We start from the raw sequence: 26810 nt of genomic DNA on the forward strand, positions 1-26810 counted from the left end.
CCTGTACTCAGGACCGCTGTTCTGAAATGACTTTGCCCTTTGGAGCAGAAAGGGAACATTTGCTTCCCGTTAGAACGGGCTGCGTTTAATAGAATTTAATCACGCCATTTTGGCAGCTCGGTGTTTAATAACTTTTTAATTGTCCGCCGAGTCTCCGTTTTTGCATTACTGGAGGATGGTGCCCATCTGCAGAGACAGAATGTTCTCTCGACGGGCAAGGCCTTTGTTTACAGCAGAGCTGACTGCACTGTCGTCTGCATAATGGGTGGTCATCACGCAGGGCATTAGACAGACGTGTTCACACACACACACACACACACACACACACACACACACACACACACACACACACACACACACACACACTCAATAGCTTAAAGAACCGGCCTTAATTTCGTAAAGCAAACTGACCATTGAAGCCCAGCAGCTGTGACTCCATCACTGCATGCAGATCCAGCACAAAAGCCCACATTAAATCTGAGGCAGCCTTTCATAACCATGGGCCCGAGATACCAGACATACACCCTCTCCCAATCATCAGAGAAAGATTAACCATCTGTGGAAACACTCCCTGCAATCAGAGAAGGACATTTAGAAAGAGAAAACATTGGTAGAAACTTTCCATCATCAGAGGAGGACATTTAAATAGAGCTTGAAGCTTAAAACTGATAGCTCAGATGATCTAAATCACAATGTGGCATTATCTCTTACCGGAACAAATTGAAGGCTCTTACTTTTTCTTTTGCTTTTTTGTTTTTGGTAAGTTTGGTAACTTGAGTATGAAAGAAGCATACCAACATGATAAAAGGTTTCTGTAGTTGAATCTGGTGAGTGGTGCACACACAGCTCACCGACAGTGCAACACTGCCCCCCCCTGGACATCACTGACATGAGACATTGTAAGCTTAAAACAAGCTTAAAACCCTCAGTGAGTTTACTTTTGCTTGGCTCATGAAAAAACAGATCTGTGACAAGGGTCTGGTTAATGTGGAATATGCAAAAAAAAAACTATGGCAAAACATATCTGATAATTGAGAATTCAGTATGTAAATGTGCTTCTGTATCCATCTATATCAAATCAGAAAATGGAAGTACATGCAATAGATATCTGAAGGAAGCTGGAGTAAATGGAATTATTGGATCTCATCTCCAGATTCCTTAAAAAAAAAAAAAGGACAATGAGGATATGTCCATTTGCTTGTCATACAAAATCAGGCCAATTATAGAAAATACTTCCTCACAACTTGACACCTGACACCACAGCAAACAAATTATTGCTGTTGGATTAGTTTTCTGGGAGACCCATTGAAAAGGCAGCCCTGTATCTGATCTGCTCGGGGTCCTTGCATATGTTCGTTGCGAAATAATGCATCACTGAATGGCGCATTTTGATTACTGTAGATGTGATCAGGCTGATCAACAATTTACAGCACTTTTCTGTGGCTAGCTCTGAAACCAAGAGCACAGCAAATGTAATGTAAAGTCTGACATTTCTTTGTGTTGTCTTGGGTGTGGCAGAGTCCGTTGAGACAATGTGTGTATGCTTAATAAAATATTTACTGAAAAATACTTGCATATACATTGCTGAAACATTACTGACACAAGCAAAGGGACAAATCATTTTTAACTAGACAATGTCAGGAGCGTGAAGTTCTGAATGAGAGATTCAAGAGTTTGATCAAATCAAAGCAATCAAAATGCAATGATAAGTCATTAAGGACCATGAGCAGGTTGTTGAGCCGAACAGATTGTTTACAGACACTGGCACCTGGTGACATTACATTAATCGCATTTTGGCAGATGCTCTTATCCATACAGTTGATTAGACTGTACGGATGGAGCAATGCAGGGTTAAGGGCCTTGCTCAAGGGCCCAACAGCTGTGCGGATCTTACTGTGGCTACACCAGGGATCGAACCACCGACTGTGCTGGACCCAGTCATGTACCTTAACCACTACACTACAGGTCACCCGGATGAAACAGAAACGAACAAGTGAAGAACTGCATTTGAACAAATCAATGTGTAGATGTGGGTAAATGTATGAATTGGATTGGAATGAGGAAAATAAGGCCTATTTAACAAACTGAGAATGTCTTCAAACTGACTCATGAGAATTTACCTATCTGTTCACCCTCTAACTCAAAGGGAGAACTTTCCAGCTTCTTGCATTACATATTGTATACGATTTTAGGCTTTGGAATGACAAATGGGCCATCCCTAAGAAGCCAATGAAAAGTGAATTGAAGTCCAGAGTACGAGAGCGAAAACCAGACGGACAGAGAGAGCAGGAGGAGGAAGAGGGAGACTGATGAACCCAGAGGAACTAGGCCAGCAGACAGAATGGATACATATGCAAGATGCTGACCTGCATCCAAGTCAGGACAGCAAATTTATTGTTCAATAAAACCACGATTGCTAATAATTTATAAAAAAGTTAAAAAATAGATATCTAACAAAAGACACATGTCCACTTGTTATTACACACTGAGACTGAATGGCTGTTTCAGAGTAAGGGATGCCCAGCTCCTGCTAGAGCTTGTGCTGCAAGTCTTCCAGAAGTTTCTCCAGTCAAACGCACAGTAGAAACGTAGACTCTCACTTCGGTTGGCACATGAAGCCTGCTCAACCTCAGCTGTGTGCTCCCCTGACAGTCTGACCATCACCAGTCCATCTACTGCTCATCCTTGAACACTCTTACATCTGGTCTCTTCTGGTAGTCCGTCCATACCATGTTTGCGTACAGTAACGAGGATGTTTGCTTATGTCGGTCTCTCTTGCTCGTTACCTTGCATTGGGGTAGGGAAACCCTGGCGTCCTGCGTTCATTCCTCCCCCGGAGGAGTCAAGGAAGGGGAGGCAGGATGGAGGCAATGCCATCTGATTCTCTTTTCCCATCAATGATGCGTAAACAAGTTTGTGCTACCTACCAATCGAGGAGTGTCAAGCCACTTTCCGGCTATGGAGTTTTAAAAACGAACCAACTTCTGCTCAACTTGGCTGGGTATCCGAATAGTACCTGGGGGCTGGCCTGTCTCTCACAGTTCAGGCCTGGTTGAATTGTTATCTATTTCGCCGAAAGGGGTGAGGCCTCAAAAAGATTCAATTCCTTTAGCCCTTTTGCACTGCATTTGACCAAATGTGCTCTGCCTGTTGAGTAAAACTGATCTAAAAACTGAATTCAGCAAGCTGGCTGACACAGGGTAAAATACGTTGAACACCTCTCAGTTGAATGAACAAAACAAAACTACAAGGAAATGTACTATTATGTAATCGTAACATGACCCTGTAGTGTGGTTCCTGTGCAGAGAACAGGAACAGGAGGATCTCTGGCAGACTAAATCCACTCCAAACTAACCAATGTGCTTTTCCTCAATCACAACAGAGTCAGGTTTATATAAACCCTGGAACTACTGGGTCATTCAATAAAGAAAACAATCACCTTGCTCATGGTGAGATGATGCTTTAGAGGTAATGTGCTGGTGAAATTTTGGTAACCTCGCACCCAGTGTGTGTCCTGAACTTGAATGAAATTTGAAATGAAAGGTATTTTTCAGTTACCCAGAGTGCCATCTATGCATCCAGATTTTTGCTGAGTTTTCTAGATAGCTGCCGCAGCTCACCCTGAAACAAGGGACCTCAACGATCCCATACTTCTGTAACGCTCAATGCACGGTACTTCAGTAGTAGTTCTTGATGAAACCGTACAGAAATTAAGCTCTGTGGATGTTCATGATGCATTATATTTGGAAAGAAGTGTTGCTGTTGTGTTTTTTTTTAATGTAAACATTAGGCCACTAAGGCCAGAAGTTCCTTTGTATCAGGTTGAGCCGCAGCAGAGACCTAGAAAACTTTCTGGACGGAAAGATAGTACTGTGGGTGCATACATCAATGCCATTATTAGCTGAATTTCCCTTTTAAAATGAAACTGAAAGGTTCTGTAGTCTGTCCTGGGGTCCGCTAGCTTAGCCTCCAGCTGGACAGTGGGAAAGGGGGAACATGTGGGTCCTGGTCACCTTGCTTTTGACATACAGACTGAGTGAGTGTGAGGTGGGCAGTGGAGCAGTCACTGGCAGGCCCTGAACCCCGGCGCTCGTGCAGGCTCCTCCCGCGGGCGGGTCAGTCCTCAGAGCTGTCCTCGGACTTCTCCTCATTTGCCGCCTTCCAGTCCTTCCTCTTCTTCCTGTGCGGCTCGTCCTGGGCGCGGCCCTCCCCGTCCGACCCCGCCCTCCTGCGGCGTTTCCTGGGCCTCCTGGCGCGCCTCCCCCCGCCCGCCGAGGAGCTGTCCCCCGAGCAGCTCTGCCCCCTCCTCTCCCTCCCGCGCTCCTTCTTCTTCCTCCTGTGCTTGCTCTTGCCGCTTTTCCTCCGCCGACGGCGCCTCTCGCTGTCGCTCCTCTCACTGCTGCTGCTGCTCCTCCTGCCCGGCCGTCCCTCCTTCCCCTCCTCCTCCTCCTTCCTCTTCTTCTTTTCCTTCTCCTTTTTCTTCTTCTTCTTGTGCGAGGACTTCTTGGAGTGCTTGTGCCGCTCGCTGCCCGCGCTGGCCTTGCTCCTCTTCCTCCGGAGCCGCAGGTTCTCTCCGTCACTGCACTCCTTCTCGCTGAGGAAACGACGGAAAGAATTAGTGATGATGGGTCAGAAACAGACTGATCAGGCAAGCGCAAACTTCCATAAAAACTTAAAACACCCGATCACCTAAAAATGAAATTAAAGCACACCTCCACCTACCCAGAGTACTAACTATCCATGCAAAGAGTTTTGCTGAGACTTTTTTTGACGCAGTTCACCTTGAAAATTTGTCATATCAGAGCGAAACTCTCTGCATGGACAGATGGTACTCTTGGTAAGTGGATACTTAAAATTCACTTTTGGGCAAACTGCCCTTTTAAAATAATATTTCTGCAATGAGGTCTTACCTCTCAAATTCCTCTGGGTAGAGCTCCTTGAACCCACTGTGCCCCCACCTACAACAAAGACAAATGTGTTCATTTTCAGTCCACACTTTACAGACATCGCCTGTGTTGAGACCACCCATCCTAACAATGGCAGTGTGGTGCAGTGGCTAAGGAGCCAAAACGGGTTGCAGATTTTGTGTGCAAAAGGACTATACTGTGGTTATATGTAGCCCCCATTTCCTTAGCAAATATCCAGCTGTAATAAAAAAAAAAAATCCAAGCTCAAATAAATGATACATTTGAAACGGTATACAAGGCATCAGATAAGCAGAGGGGTGGAAAGATTTGGGCAACCCTGATTTAAATGCTTGTTGAATTCATCTGGATGTGATCGAAAGCAAACCTGAACTCTAAATGGAGTTAAAAATTAGACCTTTCTGCACATTTCAAAGCAAGATTGATTTTCATTTTCATTTTTTACAGTAAATTATAAAAAAGGAAATGGGCCCTGTGCTAAATTTTTGGGAACCCTTTTGGATTATTCATTGTTACTTTTTAAAAAGATGATTACCAAAGCCCAAAACCAGGTGTTTTAACCATTAGGGCTTCAACGAGACAGGTGAGTATGGGGACCTTGGGAGAAATGCTCAGAAGAACCCACACATCACTGCAAAAGAGGTGCAAAAAAAGAGTAGCCACCACCAAAGAAGGTATGTTTGGAGAAAATACAGTGAAGCCTTTGTAGAGAAGAACACCTTGCCAACTGTGAAGCATGGAGGTGGATCCATTATGCTTTGGGGTTGTGTGGCAGCTGGAAGCACAGCAAATATTGTGCAAATGGAAGGAAGAATGGATTCCATCAAATATCAAGAAATTCTACAGGCTAATGTTCAAAGGTCAGTCCAGACACTGAAGTTGAAGAGAGGTTGGTATTCCAGCAAGACAATGATCCAAAACATACTTCAAAATCAACCATGAAGTACCTCCAGGGAAGACGGATGAAGGTTTTGGAAAAAAGCGAAAATTGAAAGACTGATAGGGTTCCCAAACTTTTACACAGGGCCTTTTTACTTTTTTTGGTTATTATTTAGTAAATGTCAAAAATTTATAAAAAGTAATCTCGCTTTAAAATTTGGAGAAATGTGTCATGTTTAACATTATACCTCTTAGGTCAGGTTCGGTTCTGTTCACTTAGATATTAATTGGAAAAGGCTTTTGGACCAGGCGAGCCCAGATCTTTGCACACTCCAGTAAAAGTAATACCGCAGTAATGGAGCATGCAGCAGACACTGGTGGGACGTCTCATAGCTCATAGTCTCTTGCAATTGATACACACCTGTTGGGGTCGCTGGCCTGAAAATCGTAAAGTTTCCGCGTCAGGTCGCGGGTTTCCCGCTCGTCCTCCCGGTCCCGGGCCGAGGCGGGCGTGTCCTCCAGGAAGCGGTCACAGTGCATGTGACCACTGAGACAGGAGAGAGGCGGAGTGAGAGACAGTCAAATTCACATGTGCATCATTTGCATTCCAAGTGAACTTGTGTTGAAAAAGCACAGATACATTAATTGCAAACAACAACAATGAGAAGAAAGGGGGGGGGGGGGGTTTACATTATCTAAACTCACAAACAAACACACACACACACACACACACACACACACACAGAAGCACAAACCCAGCTCAAGAGACATTTACTTTTCAATTTAACAATATAAGACAATAGTCAATATTAACAATTAACTGCCCGCAAATAGTGAAAGTGCGTAATTTAAAGGGGAGTCGAACCTGTACATGTGAGCAGGCTTTCGTCTGTGGAGCATAACCTGGTCATCTGAAGAATGCTTCTCCATGTCCCTCAGCTTCCACATCTCAGACTCTTCTATAATCTTCACGTACAAAAAAAACACACGTTCAAATTTTTTTGTAAAAATAATACAAGAAAATGGTAATTGCCTGTGTTTGTTAATTTAGCTTGGGAATTTTAACTTAATCAGCAAAAAATGGCCACTTTCTGGACACTCACCTTATTATGTGCATCTGTGTGGCGAATTATATTTCTGAATAACAATTTTCCCATAGGTATTTGGGACATGATGTCACCTAGAAATATAAAAGTAAAGCACTTATAACATGGAGAAGGCATTAGGGCAAGTGCAATACAAATAAAACCATAAGTCCATATCATGCTCTCCCAAAATAACCTACTTTCTGTTTTCCTTCAGAGGAAATACGACAAAGGTGCCTTACTATGCGTTACAGTTCATAAATGCATTTGTGGCTAGCGTTAAGTAGGTCAGACCTGTTAGAACTTGAGGTTAAGGAATGATATGGAGTTGGGAGAACTTTGGAGTTAACTATATTCACGGAATTACTTAAAAGCATTTTAATTGTAGAATATTTTGTCACACTACCACAGCCTGTTAACCGAAGGTTAGTTTAACACCTAGCCAGTTAGCCGAGTTGTCCTTTGCATTGCTTAGATTAGAACACGTATAGCTAACGTTAACGTTAAGTTAACCACGTCAGCTAGCGCAATCTCCCCACAAGCCTCAAGATACCATTTTCAAAAAATCAAGTAGCGTGATAACCGTATGAAAACACTTCTACAACACAACCAATGGAAGTTACCTTGCTATATTAGCTATAGTTCCACCACATTTACAAAGGTTTCTATCCGGTTAGCTAGCATTAGCTGGCTGAAATGGTCTAGCTGTCCACAGTGAAGGGTATCGGGCATGTAGACATACTCGCGGTATCGCTATATATAGACGGTGACTGTAGCTGCAGTTACTTCAAAGCATTAATACATTCTTACCGTTCAGATGCAATAATTGTTTTTGTAAAGTGTTAAACACAAACACGATACAAACAGGGAGAATGGCTGACTTCCTCTGAATTCGAACATATTTCCCTTGTAGCCATTAGTCAACGTCACAACGCTGTGATACGAACCGCCCATCAAGATTTCGATTGGCTAACAAGGTATCATCTTATTGGATACATATCTGTCAATAATATCGTTTGACTCAACGTGAAACTGTAAATCTGAGCAAAAGTGAAGAAACTGAATTAACATTACGTCATTTTCTTCGATGTAGCACGATGCAATGTAGTAGTTTAATAAAACCGAGGTAAATCCGAAATTTGATTAGAGCCTGAATGTATCTGGATCGATGCGAGATATACAACAATTTAGAGTAATGTAATATGCAATCATACATGGAATGTATATATTAATTTACATATTTAAGTTTGCATGTATTTTGCATTGTATTTTGCATCAAACAAATGCTGATATGGTTAGGCTTGGGAAGGAGTTTAGGAGTATTGTGTAATAGTTTGTTGGCGTCAGTATCAGAAATGATTAAACAAATTTTGTGTACATCAACATGAAGTATGCATTTGTGACAATATGCTTTTTAAACAAAATGTTCCCACAATAAAAGAAAAACTAAAAGTGAGATATAAATATGAAACAGAAACAGACATATTACTGTCATTGGTTTGTTAGATCAGGTTTATTATTGCCCTTGTCATACAACATGTGTTATTGCAATGTATACGGATTGTCAGCAACCAATATAACATGTAGAAAAAGCAGAATATTAAAACAGGGTGGCCAGTCACTACCACAAGCCCTTGCCCAGACATTCATTCTGTAACACTCGTCAGATAAATACAATAAAAAAATTCAGTATTCTGATTCAGCACATTTTGAAAATGAAAATAGCATCCACAGATGTGACTCTAGTTATCTTTCAGTTTCCATCATCTTCCTCGAAAATGACTAATGAGAATTAGACTTAATTTATCTGTGTTTGAAAACCTTACTTCATACTTTGGTTGTGGTGCACTGTTCCAATTCACCAGCAGATTTGTGACACATTCGCAATTTTCTGCTTGCCCCTGAAGCAAAATTCAGAATAGATCATAATAGTAGCTATTGGAAGCTGTTGGAAAATACACAACTGGGCTATTGTATTACCACTGTGCACAGTAATTTCTCTATGAGAGGAATTGGTGAGAAAACGTATGCATATAATGAGCTCTCCCTGCAGCTTAGCCTTTCGGATTAACACCAGTCCTGATGGAAAACACCATGTAATGAATACAAGCAAATACATTAATATACATAAACACATGTACGTGTACAAGTAGGCACCCATAAACATACATGCACAGGACACAAATGCTGTAAGCAATACATGCACACACACACACACACACACACACACACACACACACACACACACAAATAGAGATGCACTGCTGCCATCTACTTGTATACTGTATTTGTCCATTTGGACATTGACAGACCATTCTCCTCTCTTCATCAGGGTGCAGTACAGAGGGCTCTAAATGGTGTAAGGATAGCCGAAGGAGCCATTTTGTTTCTATATGTATTGCTGTTTACATTTTAATTAAATCAGGGACACCCTGGAAACTCCTTAGGTCTGGCAGCTGGGGGTCTAGTCACGGAGCTGCAATGAACCAGCGTGTTTCTCTGTCATTCAGGCTTGGGCATTCTGGGTGCTGTTTCAACCCAATACTAGGGAAGGAGTTTGGATTCCCCAAATAGGAAGCACAGGATTGCACTTGATTTTCGGAATGGGGAGTCAGGGCTGGGGCTGGTATTATCCAATGGAGACTCTGGGGTGGAGCTTGTAATCCTCAATGATGAGGAGTTCAGCAGATTGGCAGGACAGGGGCAAGGCAGGAGGGCTGACAGTTGGTAGGTCTACTTTTTCTCCTGGGTGATGGCGATGGTACGTTCTGGAAGGTCCGCATTCTTGCGAGGAGCGGACACTGTCAGCACGCCGGTTGAGGACAAGGAGGAAGTGACGGAGCCTGGGTCCACCCCTACCGGCAGCTTGTACCTCCTGACAAACTCCCGCGAAACAGACCCATGTTCATCCTGATTAAGAGGAGGAAGGACATGCTGTTGTTTCAATGGCCACACACAAGTTGGAGTGCATTCTCAACAATGAAATGAAATGCTCAGTATTCATATGCTACGAAATAACACTTTTTATATCATGATTCCACTTATGGTCCTTTTCTACATTGGTTGGGCTTCAATGAGCCCCTCTGCAATAAAGCATTCTAGGGTGGTGTAAAAACTTTGCACACAGCTCACAAGCAGCCTGTCTTTCCCTGAGGCTTAATTCGAGAAGATTTGAAAAATGTGTTTGAGTAGCTTGATAGCCACAAAAATGAAAACTATTTTTCAGGTTATATCATACTCTACTACTGTACAGAAAGAATATTTTTATGATTTGAATGTATTCTGTCGGGGAATATGAGGTAGGTGATATGAGAGATGTGCTGGACGAGGGAAACAACATCTTCACCCTATTGGCTAAGGACAGATTTAGAAAAACATTTTGTTTACCAGCTGGTCCTCATGTTTGCCGTGAATCTTGATAAACTCGCCATTGATCTTGACCCTCAGCTCCTCCGGGGAAAAGTGCTTCACATCCAGGTTAATGATGAAGCGGTCCCTGTCAAGCTTCATCTGCCAAGACACACACAGTCTCAGCCACCACAGATAATGCAGGGCCTTTCCTGTGCACTTCCATATAATCACAGGACACACAGCAACTGCCCAGCATTTTGCTCCTCTTACCCGTCATTGAACCTTTGCTGACCAACAACACTATCCAAATCAACCCCCCATACATACACTTTACAAATCAGAAATTCAGTTCCCTAGAAATAATGACAATACCAATGGTTTCCATGAAACCTGTTTCAGTTGGACATGTTTCTTGGTAGTTTTTGACCCTTGCCCTGGCTCTGCAGTGACATTGAGTTCAGCAACCTGTTACAATTTTTGTACTGGCAAAGATGACACCCAGGAGTTTTTTCCTATAATTTATGATAAGGTTAGAGAACACATTTGGTTTTCAGACCATTCTTTCATGCAAAAATCAGAATCATTGATTTCCTTGGGATCCCACTCTCCAGTTCAGACAACAGGTTTTTCATGGTATTTAAACCTGGAGACTGAGCCATTGCAGATCATGGTTGTTGTTTTTACTTAAAGGTACAATAGGTAAGATTTTTGTGTTAAAACATTATTACAAGACCATTGTAAATCCCTTCCTATCATGGAAAAAGGCTCACTGACATGTTGACTCACCCTCTGCCTGTGTTTATAGTCCCTAAATTCGGGTTTCAAAATATACAGTTGACGGCTCAACACTCTGCATCAAAACATGGTATAACTGTACAATAATTCAAGCTCATTGGTTGAAAATTGGTTCTATTTTCCACAGCCAATGGTGTTTGAAATTCAGCATTTTTAAAGATAAGGGGAAGGGATAAACAGTGTTGTGGTTTGAAGGTCTTTGTTGCTACTATTCCTCTCTTGACCATCCAAAATTACCTATTGTCCTTTTAACAATTTCTACATGGATTTTGATGTATCTTTGGAGTCATTGTGCTGCCGGACAATCTACCTATGACCAAGTCTCGACTTCCTGCAGCAGAGGCAACCAGATTTTCTGCCAAAATTTCAAACTTTATTGAATTCATCGTGCCATCTTAAATATTGAGCCCACTTTATTAGTGATTTATTCTCTCAATAACATGCTTAAGGATGAGGAGGTGAATTTAGGCCAGCAGAAATGCTGAAATAGTCTTTGTCGGGCCAGCTATTCCCCTGGTTGGTTCTGGCTGTGGGAGATGTGACCCAGGATTCCAGGCATTACATTGTGAGAGAGTCCCACGAGGAGGATGGGGTGGGTGGCACATATTTTTGTCACAATCAGCCAATTCTGCTGGGGTGACACTGCCTGCCTTGTGTCATTATGTACAGTTCATAAGAGATTGGTCGGTGAATGCTGGTCACTGTACAACACATTATTATTGTTTGCGAATGCAAACTCCTAGCCCCATGTATAAAATACAAAAAATATCAGTTAAAAATATCAGTAGCCACTTTGAAAGAGCTTTTGAGCTCAATAGCTACAAGCAAAGGACTCAATGGTGGGTATGTGTTACCATATACAGCACACTATTCATCTTAATTCTCATGTATCCATCACTCCCTGGTGTGATTGATATTAAGCTTTGATATCAGGGGGACTGGGCTGAGTGTGTGCATGGTCCCAGTAGACTTGCAAGCAAATGCCACAATTCAGATATAATTCATTATAAAAAAAAAAATTACTGAATTACTTATTTAGCCAAGTAAGTTCCTTAAGAGCCGCTCATTTTCATAGAAGACCGAATCAGAATAATGTGGGAACTTCAACAGAAGATATCAAGATATCAATATGAGTGGGACCACCTTTGGCTGCATTGGTGTATTTAGAGAGAGAGAGAGGGGGAGAAAGAAAGAGAGAGGGATAGAGAGAGAGAGAGGGGGAAAAGAGAAAGACAGAGAGAGAAAGAGAGAGAGGGGAGAAAGAGAAAGAGAGGGGCGCAGAAAGAGAGAGGGATAGAGAGAGAGGGGAGAAAGAAAGAGAGAGAGGGGGCAGAAAGAGAGAGAGGGATAGAGAGAGAGGGGAGAAAGAAAGAGAGAGAGGGGCCGGAAAGAGAGAGAGGGATAGAGAGAGAGGGGAGAAAGAAAGAGAGAGAGGGGGCAGAAAGAGAGAGAGGGATAGAGAGAGAGGGGAGAAAGAGAAAGAGAGAGAGGGGCAGAAAGAGAGAGAGAGGGATAGAGAGAGAGGGGAGAAAGAGAGAGAGGGATAGAGAGAGGGGAGAAAGAGAAAGAGAGAGAGGGGAGCAGCCTCCTTTACTCACCTCTGAAATCCCACTGTCCACCCAGCTTCCTAGTCCAAGCAGGGGCAAGCGGGGCAAGTAGACGGAGGGGAAGGATGGAGAGTCGTCTTCCGGAACAATCTCTCCAAAGTGCTGGTTGAAGATGCGGCTGGGGCAAAAGGAGGGGATGGCCGGACGGCGGAACCAGGGGTACTGAATGGGGATCTCCATCCTGAGCGGGGTACGAGGTTTCGGGGGGCTAAGCTGCTACGCTGCGACGCTGTGAGCAACTGAGCGCATGTAAGAGACAGAGAGCGCCGGGCTGCCTGCCTCCCTCCGCTCCCTCATATATACCCACCTCTGCCAGCCTGTGCCAGCCGCACGCCCTCGCTCTGATCTTTCTAGAACAGTGATGTCAAGTGTTTTGTCTCGCCCTCCCACCCTCTCTCAGTGTCAGTCTCTTTCTCGCTCTGGCACTTTGCGTGTTTATTTAAACTTCACACAAAGGCCTTCAAGGATTATTTTGGGGGGATTTGGAGGGTGCCCATGTCCCTTGGGGTCACCGGAAATAATTTTTTGCATTTTCATTGTCTGGTTTTTGGATGAAAATGGTTAGTGCCAAGCCAACACCCCAGCTCCTCAAATGTAGCCTGTTCTCCAGACACCGCCTGTGCCAGAGGATTCTTATCACAGACCTCCGCCTCCAACCCCGCCCTTTCTGGACAGCTCCAGGGACCAGGGTGCAGCAGCGGGTGTGGTTTTCATTAGCTGGGGCAACCTGGAGCTGGGGGTCAGAGAGAGCTACATATAGTGTACTCTGAAAATATATCCTGTCTGTGGGAATAAAGAGATCATCTAGTATGGCACGAGCATAATGCACACTGGAATGCAATGTCTGGTTCATTACATTAGTTATTTAGCTATCACTTCTATCCAAAGCAACTTACAGTTGATTAGACTGGGCATGGTGTAATGTGGGGTTAGAACAGCTGCACTGATCTTATTGCAGCTAGACTGGGGTTTGAATCACCAACCTTCCAGGTCCCAGTCAAGAGTAACACAGCTGCTTGGCAAGAATGCAGAGATTAAAGTTATCGTCATGGTTCCCACACATCTGCAGACCACATGCATGGGCCATTTTCAGTTTTAATGTATCACCCACAATCCAAAGCTTCAGTGCTAATGTAAGGGTGTTGAAAAGTGGAAGTGAACTTGCGGACATCTGCAACAGAATGTGATATCATCGCCGAAGCTTCAGTAAGTTCAGTATGAATGTGATTGGCGTCTTAAACTAGTCATTAGCCATTTTTGTGAGCTCAATCTACTACTGTGCTGTTCGGATGGCAAGGGCCACATTTAATAACTTAACCTGCTCATGCTACACTTGCAAGTTTCATGGTTGCTGAGGGCATCTCCTATCTGAGAATGTCTGTGATTATTTTCGCCACTACCCAGTATTTAAAACCATATCGCCAGACAAAACACATTTGGGGCAGCCAGTAGCGTAGTGGTTAAGGTACATGACTGGGAGCTGTCATCCAGTGTCTCATTTGGCTAACTAGCTCATTATTAATACACACTTTTTTTTTAGTATACATGAGTTTAAAGTATGCACATTAAAATATAGCATACCAAGAGCAAATGGCACAAAACAAGTACCACTTGAACATTGAGGTCCAGTCTCAAGCAGCAGACCAGCAGTATTTCCTGCTCTTGAAACTATAGGAGCAGGCCTAAGAAGATGAAGTGGAAGAATCATAGCATTGGTTTGCTGTAGCATTGCATTCTGTGAGAGTTCCACTCTGAATGTGAGAAGTACTTAAGCACAATAAACAAACAAAACAAATAAACAAACAAATAAATCAATAAATAAATGGAATGGTCTGTGCCTGCAAAACCATAAAAACATTTCTTATAAATTATGCCATCTCTTTGTGAAAATAAAGATGAAATCATGGCCTGAAAAGAAGAACTGTTTAGTGTTTTTGTGACAGCATGTTCTGTCACTCTCTGTCTTTAGCTCCACTCACACTTTAGCTCCTCCTACCTGCTGTGTGCTGTGGACAGCATTGCCACCGCTCTCTCATTCCATCTTTAAAAAAGGTTATCCTGCCCTCTAGTGGCAGTGACTTGTATTTAGTAGTACTGCACTTATATTTCGAAGCAGCTGGAACAGGCCTAAATATTTGCCTCGTGTCAGTTTTTCGTAATGCGTCGGCAACCGTCTTGCTAAAGCAGCCTAGTTGAGCTAAAGTTGCGTTGAAGCCAATATAATCAGGGGTTTTCTCGATCAGCCTGCAGCATATTACCCCTGACAGCTCTCCCCGAAGGAAGATTACAAATGCACAATCAATTCCAGCCAATCATTAATTTAATCCGCTGTGTTTCCTCCTGGTAGTATAACAACATACAGTAAGGACTGGAATGTAATGCTGCCAAATGTGTTTTTAAGCATAAGACATTGAACTGTAATGTTTCTTTGTTTGTTTTTGCTAAAGACAAGCAACACAACTGGAAATGTTTAGTAAAACTGTTGAAAATACAAAATTCAGTGTTTAAGGCATAACATAGTCAACTGGAGATTAGTAACCTCCCTCTACAAACTTATTTCTGTTATTATTACTGTTGAGGTATTGGCAAAAGTTATTATTAGCAAAGGCTTGCAGTTGGAATTTTATGTACCTATCACTTTGAACCCCAAATATAGAAAGTCTTTATTTTCAAGTACTGGTAACACATGCTTAAATTGTGGAAGTACATCCAAGAAGTGGAATATATCATTAATTGTTCTTATTTCAGCCCTATGGATTAAAAGAGCTGTGCAGACCAAAGAACGGTAGTGATTACACTCATAATAGATGCACTTGTCTTGAGGCTAGTCATGTAAATGTTTCAACAATGAAGTTATTTTGCCTCCATTAGTGAAGAGGTGTTGCTTGCTGATATCTAGATATCTATCCTTCAACGTTTTATATCACTGTAGTGTTACCACAGGTGTCTGATTAATTAGAGAACTGTAATTAGCATTAATAGAAAATAAAGCAGCTCCTGCTTTGCATAATACTTATGAAGGTGTAGACCACATTTTAACACAACCTGCATATACACTCACCGAGCACTTTATTAGGAACATTTTTACTTTATTACACCTACTTATTCATGTGATTATCTAATCAGCCAATTGTGTGGCAGCAGTACAATGCATTCAATCATGTAGATACAGGTCAGGAGCTTCAGTTAATGTTCATGCCAACCTTCAGAATGGGGAAAATATTTCATCTAAGTGACCGTGGAATGATTGTTGTTGGCAGACAGGGTGGATTGAGCATCTCTGAAACTGCTGTTCTCTGGGATTTTCATGCACACTTGTCTCTAGAGTTTCCAAAAAATGGTGCTAAAAGCAAAAAGCGAGGAGCAATTCTGTAGACAGAAACGCTTTGTTAATGAGAAACGTCAGAGGAGAATGGCCAGACCGGACAAAGCTGACAGGAAGGTGACAGTAACGCAAATAACCACGCATTACAACAGTGGTATGCAGAAGAGCATCTCTGAACACACAACGCCTCCTAACTGTGGATAGGCTATAGCAGTAGAAGTCTAAAAAAAGCCTAATGAAGTGCTTGGTGAGTGTATATTGTAACACAGATTGATTATTTTTATAGATATAGTTTTTTTTAATAGATATATAGTGTTTTGAGAGAGGAATATTTGGAGCCTGGATATGGTATTTTGTGAACCTGACTGCTGACACGTTGTAATGTGCACAACAGTGTGTCGAACAACCATGAACATCAACATTCCTGCCAGCAGCCACCTAATGCCTATTGTTCATTAGTTCCACCTTTCATTTCCAGCCACACTTACATGCCCTTCCCCTGCTTTTGGGGTTGCCACGATCAGAGGGACTTCACTGCTTCCACATCTGCCCACAAAGCGCTCTATCATATACACTCAGCGAGCACTTTAGGTACCCTATTATGTGGCAGCAACTAAATGCATACAAACATTTAAACATATTAATAATAATTATAATAGTAATACTAAAACAAATGTATGTACTAATAATACCTTTAATGACAATAATAATAATTGATTATTTGTATTGCACTTTTCAAAAAACCATAAACAAAAAGAGAATTAAAGAGTACTTGGTAAGAGTATCTGCAAAAACAGGAAACAACAAGCACATTTATTGTGATATGATGGCAGATTACCCTTGATTAGACAGAAGAGTGTCATTCATGACTGCACTGCCATATGTAATCAATAAATGAGACCAGTTTACAGTGATTGATAAGAAATGGCACTGGCCCCCACTCATGTGTACTGCTGGGGGGTGTTTCACCAAGTAGGATTACTAAATTAGCAGGATAAATAAAACCCCTAACCCTCCCAAATCTGGAACATGGACTTAAGTCAAATGAACTGCCCTGGGTTTTACTCAGTGCACTTATCCATCTAACTCAGTAATACTGCTTTGTGATACAGGCCCCTGGACATGCTGTTGGCTGAAAATAGTGGTTCAATTCAGACTTACATGTACCTGCACGTTTTGATTTGGTCCCACTCTGAATGATAATCCCTACAATTTTCTTTTAATACATGGTTCTGAAAAAGCTTGAAATATGTTATCTCACCATGTGATCATGACCCTCATTTCTACTCTGTATATAAATATAACGGCCCACCAGCAGCACTGCGGTAAGGTAGCATATACGGAGCCACTCAAGCACGGTAACAAACTCAGTTTCACACTTCACTGGGATATCTGCCCGAATCTTCCAAAGGCCAAAGCGATACAAGAAGACAAGCATCAGCCATCACACCTGAAAGCAACCTGGGAATAAAAACATTTTCAATTGCCCAAAAGTATTTATGCGTTCACAAATTTTAATCGGCTTTCATGGCGAGAATAAATAAGCGACTTTACTTCATCCTGTAGTTTACACTTTAGTGTAGTTTCACATTTAAAAAAATATTACATAAAATAAATACAACATAGTTTCAAATGTTGGTATAATAAGCTTTTCTGAGTAGAATTGCATTACACACCAAGAGGGGGAATAATGAGTTAAAATGAAGTTGACTACCATCTACCACCACAGACAGGGGGTGTGACAGGATACACACATAACTGTGCTGACTGATGTGCCCAGAGATGAGCCTCAGAGAGAGAAGGGGATAATTATCCACACAGGGCCTTTCTGTGGGCTTCCCTCCAGCTGCTGTAATCGCAGTGAGCGCACTGTACAGTGCAGTTCACAGACACCGTTCAGCCAATAGGGCCCTCTCTACTGGAACCATCTTCCCTTCACAAAGCAGGTCAATTCAATCCCTTCAAATTCTAATAATAGCCAGAGGCAGTGGAGTTCTTTTAGAGAAGTTCCAAATTACATTTTCACAGTCTTCAACTGCAACTTTGAAGGCTTAGAAATGGAATAAATGTTTGCATTCCAAAGGATACTTAAAAAAATGAAACGACTCCAGAACAGAAGAATAGTTCTAATGCAAGAATTCTTAAAAATGCTTCCCAAATCTCCCAGCTTACTGTTAATGTTTAAAAAGCATTCAGCAGTACATCAAGAACAAATTTCAAAAGGAGTGCTTTTGCATTAGTACTGCAGGTATAATGGCACCATATGTATATAGTGTATAATTAAAAGCAGAAACGTCTCTCAGGAGTATTGGCTGATTTCTATACTCACATAAATGTGGGGAGGAGAACATGAATGGCACAGATTTCAGAATAAATTAGACCAGCAGGTAGATTGATGGTTTGGCAGCTAAATGGATGAACATTGATACATATTTCTACTTAAGACCAGGCATTTCTCTTCCCAAACTGTATTGCAAACCTGGAAATTTTGTTAGCCGGACATATCACAGTTCTTTTTGCATCAGATAAAGATTCTAGTGTAAATTAATTAAAATATTGTGGAAAAACAACTTGGGGTTGGCTGAGATGCATTCCCATTGAGAGGTCACACCCTGTAATGCTGAGTAATGCAGTTAGTGTTTAGTATGGAAGTACACTAGTGGTCTCCAGCCCTGGTTCTACACGCTTTTCTGCTTCATCCTGCATAATTGGCAAACTGTGGGTCACAGTCCACCAATGAAAAAAAAGTTTTGTAAATACATTTTGTTTTAGAAATATGATGGAGCCTTTAACTTGCGTACGCAGAGAGCCTTCTTATAATTGCATTGTCATGCAAGGGCATTAGGGGGTAATGCCCGCCTTCTCCAGATTCCCAAAATTTCATGTTGTTCCACCACTATAGTGTGGAGTTATTGGGTATTCTCTAGGTGTATCCCTCCCCCCATCTTTGTACCGGTCACGGTCCTGGGTCTCCCAAGCAATCTCCTTAGCCCCCCCAAAAGCCCACCCGTCCCAAAAGCCCTGACAACAACACTGCCTGACTACCACTGTAACATTGATTGCTCCCCTGATTCTCTGAAACAAGTAACTGGTGGAACTTCTTTATTCAAGATTTATGGATGCATGGGACACACAGAGGGAGGTTGAACTCTATCCCCACTGTGGGGCTTTTCCGAGCACATAAAGTCATAGTAATTATAATTAACTTTTTAAAAATGGGGCTGGCTCGATGCATATTGACTCGGAAGATTATGAACTAAAAAAAACTGGCACCTGAGAAATGTGTAATATTGTTATTCTATCCTCTGGCAGTTTTTGCCCTGAGAGTTGCATGGTTTCTGCTCATTTCTTTACTTAATTCTGAAAAAGCATTATTAATGCCCGTTTTGCCTAAAGATGCATTTCATCAATTTTTTCTTCCATCATGTCGTCCAGTTCTGGCCGGATTAGGCTCTGGCAGGTTAGCAGAAACAATTACCTTTCCAGCCAAAGCCGGAGAAATACCTGCTGTCACTGTAGTAAACTGCCGCTGGCGTGAGTAATCTATTGTTTATTCATACTTATATTGACATTCTGGAAAGGTGCACATGTACCATTCTGCAATAATGAACAATAAGTTGCTGTTTGCCTCTGAATGAAGGTGAAGGTAGGCAATTTAGAACAAACCGAGGCTTACATTTCACACAAGGTCACATTATGCATACCGGCTAACTCGCTAATGGAAGGCCGATTTCACCACCAATTTAAGAAAATCTGAAGCGATTGCAACTTTCCCCCAGTGTTTCACAATGATATATTCCTTTTTTTCTTTGTAAATGAAAAAAACCCCAAAAAAACCTTTGTTTTGTGTTCTAACAAGCAAGAAAGCCATTTCATTTTTGTATTCCCAGAACACATTTGTGAGTTTTGGTTACTGCAGAACTGTGCTTGTGATGGAAAAAAGCAAGCCATGGATACAGTGAATCCAGGCATTAATAACTATATAGTTCACCAACTCAAACACAAGCACAAAATATACACATATAGTACAGTCCATTCTCTTTCTTCTCTTTCTCATTTTTTGGAGTGAGGATAGTTTGATGTTTGTATCTGAAGCAGATCCTGTTTTATGTGCATCCCACTTCATTCCTCATGACTGAATTCAAGCTCAGTTGCACCGAACGTAAGCACAATTCACCAGGCAATTGTTTGAGTTTGCAGTTGGGTTTGTTTTTCATATAGTGTAGTGTGTCTACATTGTTTTGCTCTGTAACATGCACCCATTTTGTGATGAAATGATTCTCATGAATAAAAAAGTCTATAGCTCAGAAGACATTGATATTAAAGATTGATGCAAGGTGGATGCAAGATTGCTTTGCTGAAACAGTTTTTGAGCAATGATTCACTCAGCATTGCTTTATCATGGACCATTTCTCTTTTTTATCTAAAGTTTCTCTGACCAGGAATGTCACCTTTGCACTCAGTTCTTTTGCGCGGTGACAATGGCGGTGTCTGAAATTACATGCTACATACTACACACTATGTGTACTGTCATTCAGCATGTAAAGGCAGCTTTAGTATGCGAGTGAAAAAATAAGATGGCTTTCCAGATATGTTAAGTCATCATAGAAATGCACTGCTTTAAACGCAGTGCATGTGGATGATGGCTGCTTGTTGATGTGAACCTGTGTATGGAAACCAGAAAAAAATAAGCAAAGTGAAAGGTAAATTGTTCAACTCATTCACCACTGTGAACTTCCCTCCATAGGATTGTGACCTATTGCAATGCATTTTGGGACACTCATAGTGTTTACATACTATGATATTTCAACTAATGCAATATGACATCTGGGTGTTTTCACAAATTATTTTATGCAACTATGGTTTTAGTATCCTAAAAATGTTCGCATACTACTTTGACATTGTAAATAGTATGCTAATATGAAATTTTGGACACAGCCAATGCAATATGTTGACTCCATGTGAGTATAAATTTGCTGTGAAATGACCAGGTCTGGAAATTGTTTAAGGACACTTAATTCAGTGATCACAGTATAGACACAGCAGGACACAAAAGATAAGACCTTGGTTTAGTGTCTTATCAGAATGACTGCTAATGACTGCAAACACAGTACCCAAATTATTGCGCGGCAATGCGCACGTAATTCGTGTTCAGTTGGCCAAATAGGGAAAAGTGTACCATACTGGCTCCAACAACTCTTCCAATAATAATCTTGTTTTCCAGATGGTCTCCCAGTCAAATATTAGTCAGGCCTTGCCCTGCTTACATTCAACTGTTTAACATGGGAAAGAAAGGGTAAACCAAACTGCATTCCATAGATAACACAATACGAAACGAGGACCCGCTGACTAAATCTCACAGTCTCGACCAAACTGCGCCATGCATTGGCCGTGACTTTATGCTGTCACATTCAGTACAGCTGCCAAGAAATGATCGCTTATTTAGAGCCATATGCTGCTGAAATCTATCAAAAGCAATGGCACTCCCATAGTTACTTGGCAATGATTCAAGCACACATTACACAACTCTTTGAATTAATGTTGAGTTCAATGAAATTGTTTTAAAAGTTAGATAATCAAAATAGACAGAGATAAGCAGAATCATGGTATTATAATATTATTCTCGGGGAATATTAATAATACATTTTGGAAGGGTAATTACAGTGCCTTCTGAAACTACTGGCACACTTTATAAAGATGAGTAAAAGGCTGAATATGCGTTTCCTTTAAGCATGTCATAATGATTAATTATTGTGATTATTATTAAATGTCCTTGTATGAGCATTAATTTTTGTTTGTATTTGTTGTATGCTGTGGAATTATTGACACAACATATACAACACTGTATATGTATATCAACAGTAGAAATGATTCCAATTTTAGAGGCTGAAGTGAAAATTGGGGATTGGCAGAGAAAATATATATATTTTGAGGGGGACATTTCTTTTTTTAACATCGGTATGTAATCAGCTGATTAGGAAATGTTATGGGAGATGAGCTGGTTTGAGACCGGTATTTTCTGTTGTACCACAAATGACCTCAGGGTGGCAGTGTATAATTAGTTTTAGTTAACCCTGACTCTTGAAACATATAGTTAGCAATATAACATTTTTAAAAGGGTAAACATTTTTGAAAAGCATGTACTGTATATTTGATCATCTAATGATTATTATAATAAAAGGCTGGACATCACTGCACATCGTCTTTTAATGCACATAAACAATTAAAGCATGGACAATAAACTTTATTACATAAAATGACATTGCAGTGGTGGGTATGGTGGTACATTCCCAATTAATGAATTAGGTCTGCTGCCAATCAAAGCAACCATGTATAGATGACTTAAGGGCATTTATTTATTTACTTAGTTACTTCTTGTCCAGATAAGTTCAGGGGGACCTTACTGCTGTACACAAAATCTCTAAACCAGAGTGGGGATAATTCTGACTTTTATCAGTTTCAAATGAAAATACAATCATGTGTCTGAACCCATACTTTTGTTGCTGTTGCACAAAGAAAATATAAGCTATCAATTCCTACATTCACTTACATTTGTACTTTGTACTGCCTGGCAAAACCTTTCTTAACTGCTGATATGAGTGAACAAACACACAGAGGCACAACAAATCAAACTAACTCATATTTTCATTTAAATGGATACCTTGACAATGATTATTAAGCAAGCAAATGAATACTAATGTTGACCATTTTTCATCAGGCTCCAACAGGATTAATTTAATGAGTGTCTTTATGTAAATATCACTGTGGTCTTAGCCTGTGCTCTTCCTTGAACCATCAGAATGAGGCTGTGCCCTTGCAAGGCTGTACTCTTGCTTGGCCCATCAGCCAGTGTGTCAAAATCAGCACCATATTTGTTTCGAGTTAAATAAGTACAGTATATGGAAAGATAAAGTACATACTTCCATACCAAATTCCACATTGATTGTGAAATTGAGATTATGGGGTCCAAATAGAGTTTATTGAAATGAAGGCAGGAAACAATAAAAGAAAATACATATTTCACTGTACAATTTCTGGTTTTAAAATTGTACAGCGAGACTGTAATGGCTTAAAGTGGAAATATGCCTCTGAGAATACCCTCACACTTGAAAGATTTTTATTTATTTATTTTTGCACATTTTCACAGGCAGATTCAGATTCCAATACCGGGCTGTCAATCGCTCAACAGGCAGACGGACTGCAGAAAAGGAACATTGAGCGATTACAAGTCCACAACACCTCCTCTTGATGAGTTCAAGCAGCCAGAACAGGGCCATGAATCATAATCATAATAGTTCTCATATAAAAAAAGTCTTATTGATTTTGTGACAAAGGTTTGTAAAGATGGGGTTTCAGACAGGAGACGCGACAGCTGCAGTCAGATAACAGCCTATCACTGCATTCTCGCGCCGGGCTGAATTTAATTAGATTTGAGAGAATGATCGTCTGGGAAACCCTGTCTGATGACCCACGGGGACAAAATGGCCGGTCTTTCTGAAGAATTATGCTAATCTGACCAATGTTTCGGAGCAGATGTCCAGCTGGTGCTACAACAGGTAGAATGAGTGCATCTCAGAGCGAACTCCCACTGTGTGCAGTGACTGAGCCTTATTACAGCATGTGGGCAGGTGAAGGAACAGCTCTGTGTAGACTATAGACCCTTTTTCAAAGACCGACAGATTGAGCAGAAAATGACTAGGGAGTAAATTATCTGGTCAAGACATGCTTCAATCATATCAAGGTCATGCATATGCTTAAATTCAAGTTACTTGTGCATTTTATTTCTGTTTATTTCATTTGGAACCCTTTTAGTGTCAATGTGTGGAATACAATGCACGTAGAATTGCACGTGCATTTTCACATATTTTACATGCTCTAGCAAAAGCTTACTGGGCTGGTTTAGGCTGCATTTCTCCCCCTCTCTTGGTTTCATATGGCCTTAACACACAGCAGATAATTTCTTGTTAACTACTTCATTTATAAAATGTTGCAGTGGTTCCCAAACCTGTTTCTGGAGATCTATCATCCAGTAGGTTTTCATTTCAACTCAATTTGGCACAATTGATTCTACTAATTGGCAGCTCAACAAGATCTGAATGTTGAGCTGTTGAATGAAGTGTGATTTGTCATGGTTGATCTTCTGGAAGAGTGTTGGGAGCCACTTCATTATAGTTTGAGTTTTGGTAAAACCATAATGTACATTTATAACACTTTAAACCTACGCTCGCTGTGTAGGACGGTAAACATATTCACTATGAATTGTGAATGTAATATATCTGCTCTTCAGCATTACTGCAGAGGGATCCATATTTAAGAGCTATTAATTTGCTTTAATAACTAAGAACATGAGTTAATTTCCAATCCTCTTATGGTTGCATGACCTACATAGCTAAACCCTTGTGTTCTCTATGCGGGTTGTAGCAAATTAGTATTTAGTTTTTATTTACTTGGCATCCACTGGGACTCGTGCAACTGTCATGGAAAGATACATTAAGTGTATGTCAGAAGAACAGCAAGAACAAGGGCACAGAGAGATTAAACCATCCTACACTAGCGGTTCAGTACAAAACTGAAGATGTTGCTTATACTGGAGTAACTGGCTTTAGTACACAGGACAGGCTCTGCAGGCCCATACTAGGACCCTCACCTCACAGTATGCACCAGTATACACATAGTTCCAAACCATGGTATTTAATATCTCCATATACAAAATCATGTTCAATAATTTATGATGGAGACTTGACAGTCTGCCAACTAGAGAGACTTGGTGGGTAAGATGCAATGCTGGGTTTCTAGTTTCGCCCATCATACTGTAGAATTAAGAGCGATTGCTATTATAGGAAATTGACGTCTGTGTCGCTGAAACATTTCTATATCTCCTTTTCAGAAATGTTTAAACATCGAACTAAAAATATTTAACATCTAACATTTAAATTGTATAATAAAGCCCCTTGTGAATGTTGAATTTACTTAATTATAACCGGTTAATGCGGCACAGCCAGATTATTTGCACTGCATTCTGGGAATCTGTCTCTTGCCCAAATATTGTATGTACTCTTAAATCATCTATAACGCATGTATGGTACTGTGTTTAACATGATATCACATCTTTATGAATACAATGTAAGAAAATACAGTGCTTTATGCGGAATACACATTATCTGATATTCTTCAATGGCACAATACAATGTTACTTGCAGTCAACACTGTGACTGGGATTCATATGTACTTGCTTACAAATAATTTCTAAAGATTTTGGGAATTCATGTTTTACTGAATCTTTAAGAATGTGCACCTGGTGTACAACATGACCCACACGGTAAATATCCAGTTTAAATATCACAAATGAAAATGAGCACAATACAGTTGAAGTCAGTAGTTCTCTGTTATTGGCTTTTTCTCATTTAACCCTCCTATTCAATGTTTAACATCTCTTCAAAACCAGTTAACCTGTTTTTCATCTTGATACTGTATGACTTTTAAAATGTTATATTTTGGTGGGATTAAATTGTAAACATGAAATAAACATAGACAACAGTCCTGTACCAACTTTGCATGTGTTGTATGGACTTATTTTGACCCTGTATAACTGTATACAATGTCAGAACACTTTCACTTCCTGTACTTCAGGCTCTAAAATGAGATGTTTCTTACAGATTCTTCATATTTATAGATAAAAGGCTAGTCATTTAGGAGACAATAACAAGGCGACACACTAAGTGTCAAAATTTTTATTTTGCAATAATTTTCCGTTTATTTAAACCGTTGGGGTCAAATCTGAAAACATGAAACATGAAAGCGGTCATAAACTCTGAACATAATAGGAGGGTTAATAGGCCATGTCAATGTGCATTTTTAGTTTTTTAATGGAAAATGTAAAAAAAAAAATATTGCAAATGCTAGAAGAGAGCTGGCATTTGAAGGCGCATTGCTTCATTAAAAACTTTGCTCAGCAACAGCTGAATGTATGTAAAGGCAAGAGACAGATTTTGGTTGACACAGTACTAAAGGCATTATTGTTTCAATGGTTTCATTTCCTATGAAAAGGTAAATAAATAGTTAAGAAAGTGGTGCTAAAAAAAAAGAATGTTTGGCTGTGATCAGGGACCAGTGGAAAGCTCAGGACTCATATGAGAAGAATTGGATGGTGGAGACTAGTTAAATTATCTTAATAGCCAATTAGGCTCTCCAGCAGGCCTGACCCATTTTCCATTAGTGGAATCCAGCCTGATGAATGGACCTTATATAATTTAGGGTTTTCCTGGACTGCGCCCTGATGATGTTGCTGTCTGAAAGATAAAGACCGTGGGCGAGGCACGGGAAGAGGCAGAATCCAGAGCTCGCCAAAGCACCCTGGCATGAGACACTGCACTGCAGTTTAGGAGGGCGTCCATTTTGAGACCGGTTCGATTGAAGTGATTCTCTGGAAATGTTATGCAGAGAGGGACAGAAGTTAAACAACTGGAAAAAAACACCAACAAGTTGAATGGTGAAGTTTGAGGGGTTTGTTTTGTACACGTGAAAACAATAAGTTATATGGAATAAATGACACTGTATATTATACAAAAGTGTAGTTTAGACATAACCCCAATGTAATGTGATTCATAACAAAAAGATGTGGTAAAAACAGCACATAACATGTCTTTTCTAATACACCTCCATGTCCAGATAAGGACAATGTGTTTTGTGTTTCTCCCTTGTCTCCCTTCTGTGTATGTGATGGCCACAGGTTCTACTGTACATGTGTGGTAAACACACAGCAAAAGTATAGAAACTTGTCACTCTTCAAAGTTACGGCAGTGGTTGTCAGCAGTTGTGCTTAAACAAACTTAAACACTGGCAT

General features: G+C 40.7%; 3 protein-coding genes across 3 annotated transcripts in view; all 3 read right to left on the minus strand.

Moving 5' to 3' along the window:
* Positions 1-2346: 2346 nt before the first annotated feature.
* Positions 2347-7831, minus strand: nkapd1 (NKAP domain containing 1). Its single transcript, XM_061217654.1, has 6 exons — positions 7700-7831; positions 6908-6984; positions 6670-6770; positions 6226-6351; positions 4911-4958; positions 2347-4594 (listed from the first exon to the last, which is right to left on the minus strand). The coding sequence occupies exons 2-6, from the start codon at positions 6974-6976 to the stop codon at positions 4117-4119; spliced, it is 822 nt and encodes a 273-aa protein (XP_061073638.1). The 5' UTR covers positions 6977-6984; positions 7700-7831; the 3' UTR covers positions 2347-4116.
* A 552-nt stretch (positions 7832-8383) lies between these two features.
* On the minus strand, positions 8384-12948 carry LOC133108496 (alpha-crystallin B chain-like). The gene is made up of 3 exons (XM_061218061.1): positions 12634-12948; positions 10277-10399; positions 8384-9799 (listed from the first exon to the last, which is right to left on the minus strand). Exons 1-3 carry the CDS (start codon positions 12820-12822, stop codon positions 9623-9625), a joined length of 489 nt encoding a protein of 162 aa, XP_061074045.1. The 5' UTR covers positions 12823-12948; the 3' UTR covers positions 8384-9622.
* Positions 12949-13255: 307 nt separating this feature from the next.
* LOC133108659 (cell adhesion molecule 1-like) overlaps positions 13256-26810 on the minus strand; it is a 397533-nt gene continuing 383978 nt past the window's right edge. The window contains exon 13 of the transcript XR_009704685.1: positions 13256-13375. The gene's annotated coding sequence lies outside the window, so the exon portion shown is untranslated. The remainder of the gene's footprint in view (positions 13376-26810) is intronic.

Source organism: Conger conger, chromosome 13, assembly GCF_963514075.1.
Source record: "Conger conger chromosome 13, fConCon1.1, whole genome shotgun sequence".
Classification (NCBI taxonomy): domain Eukaryota; kingdom Metazoa; phylum Chordata; class Actinopteri; order Anguilliformes; family Congridae; genus Conger; species Conger conger.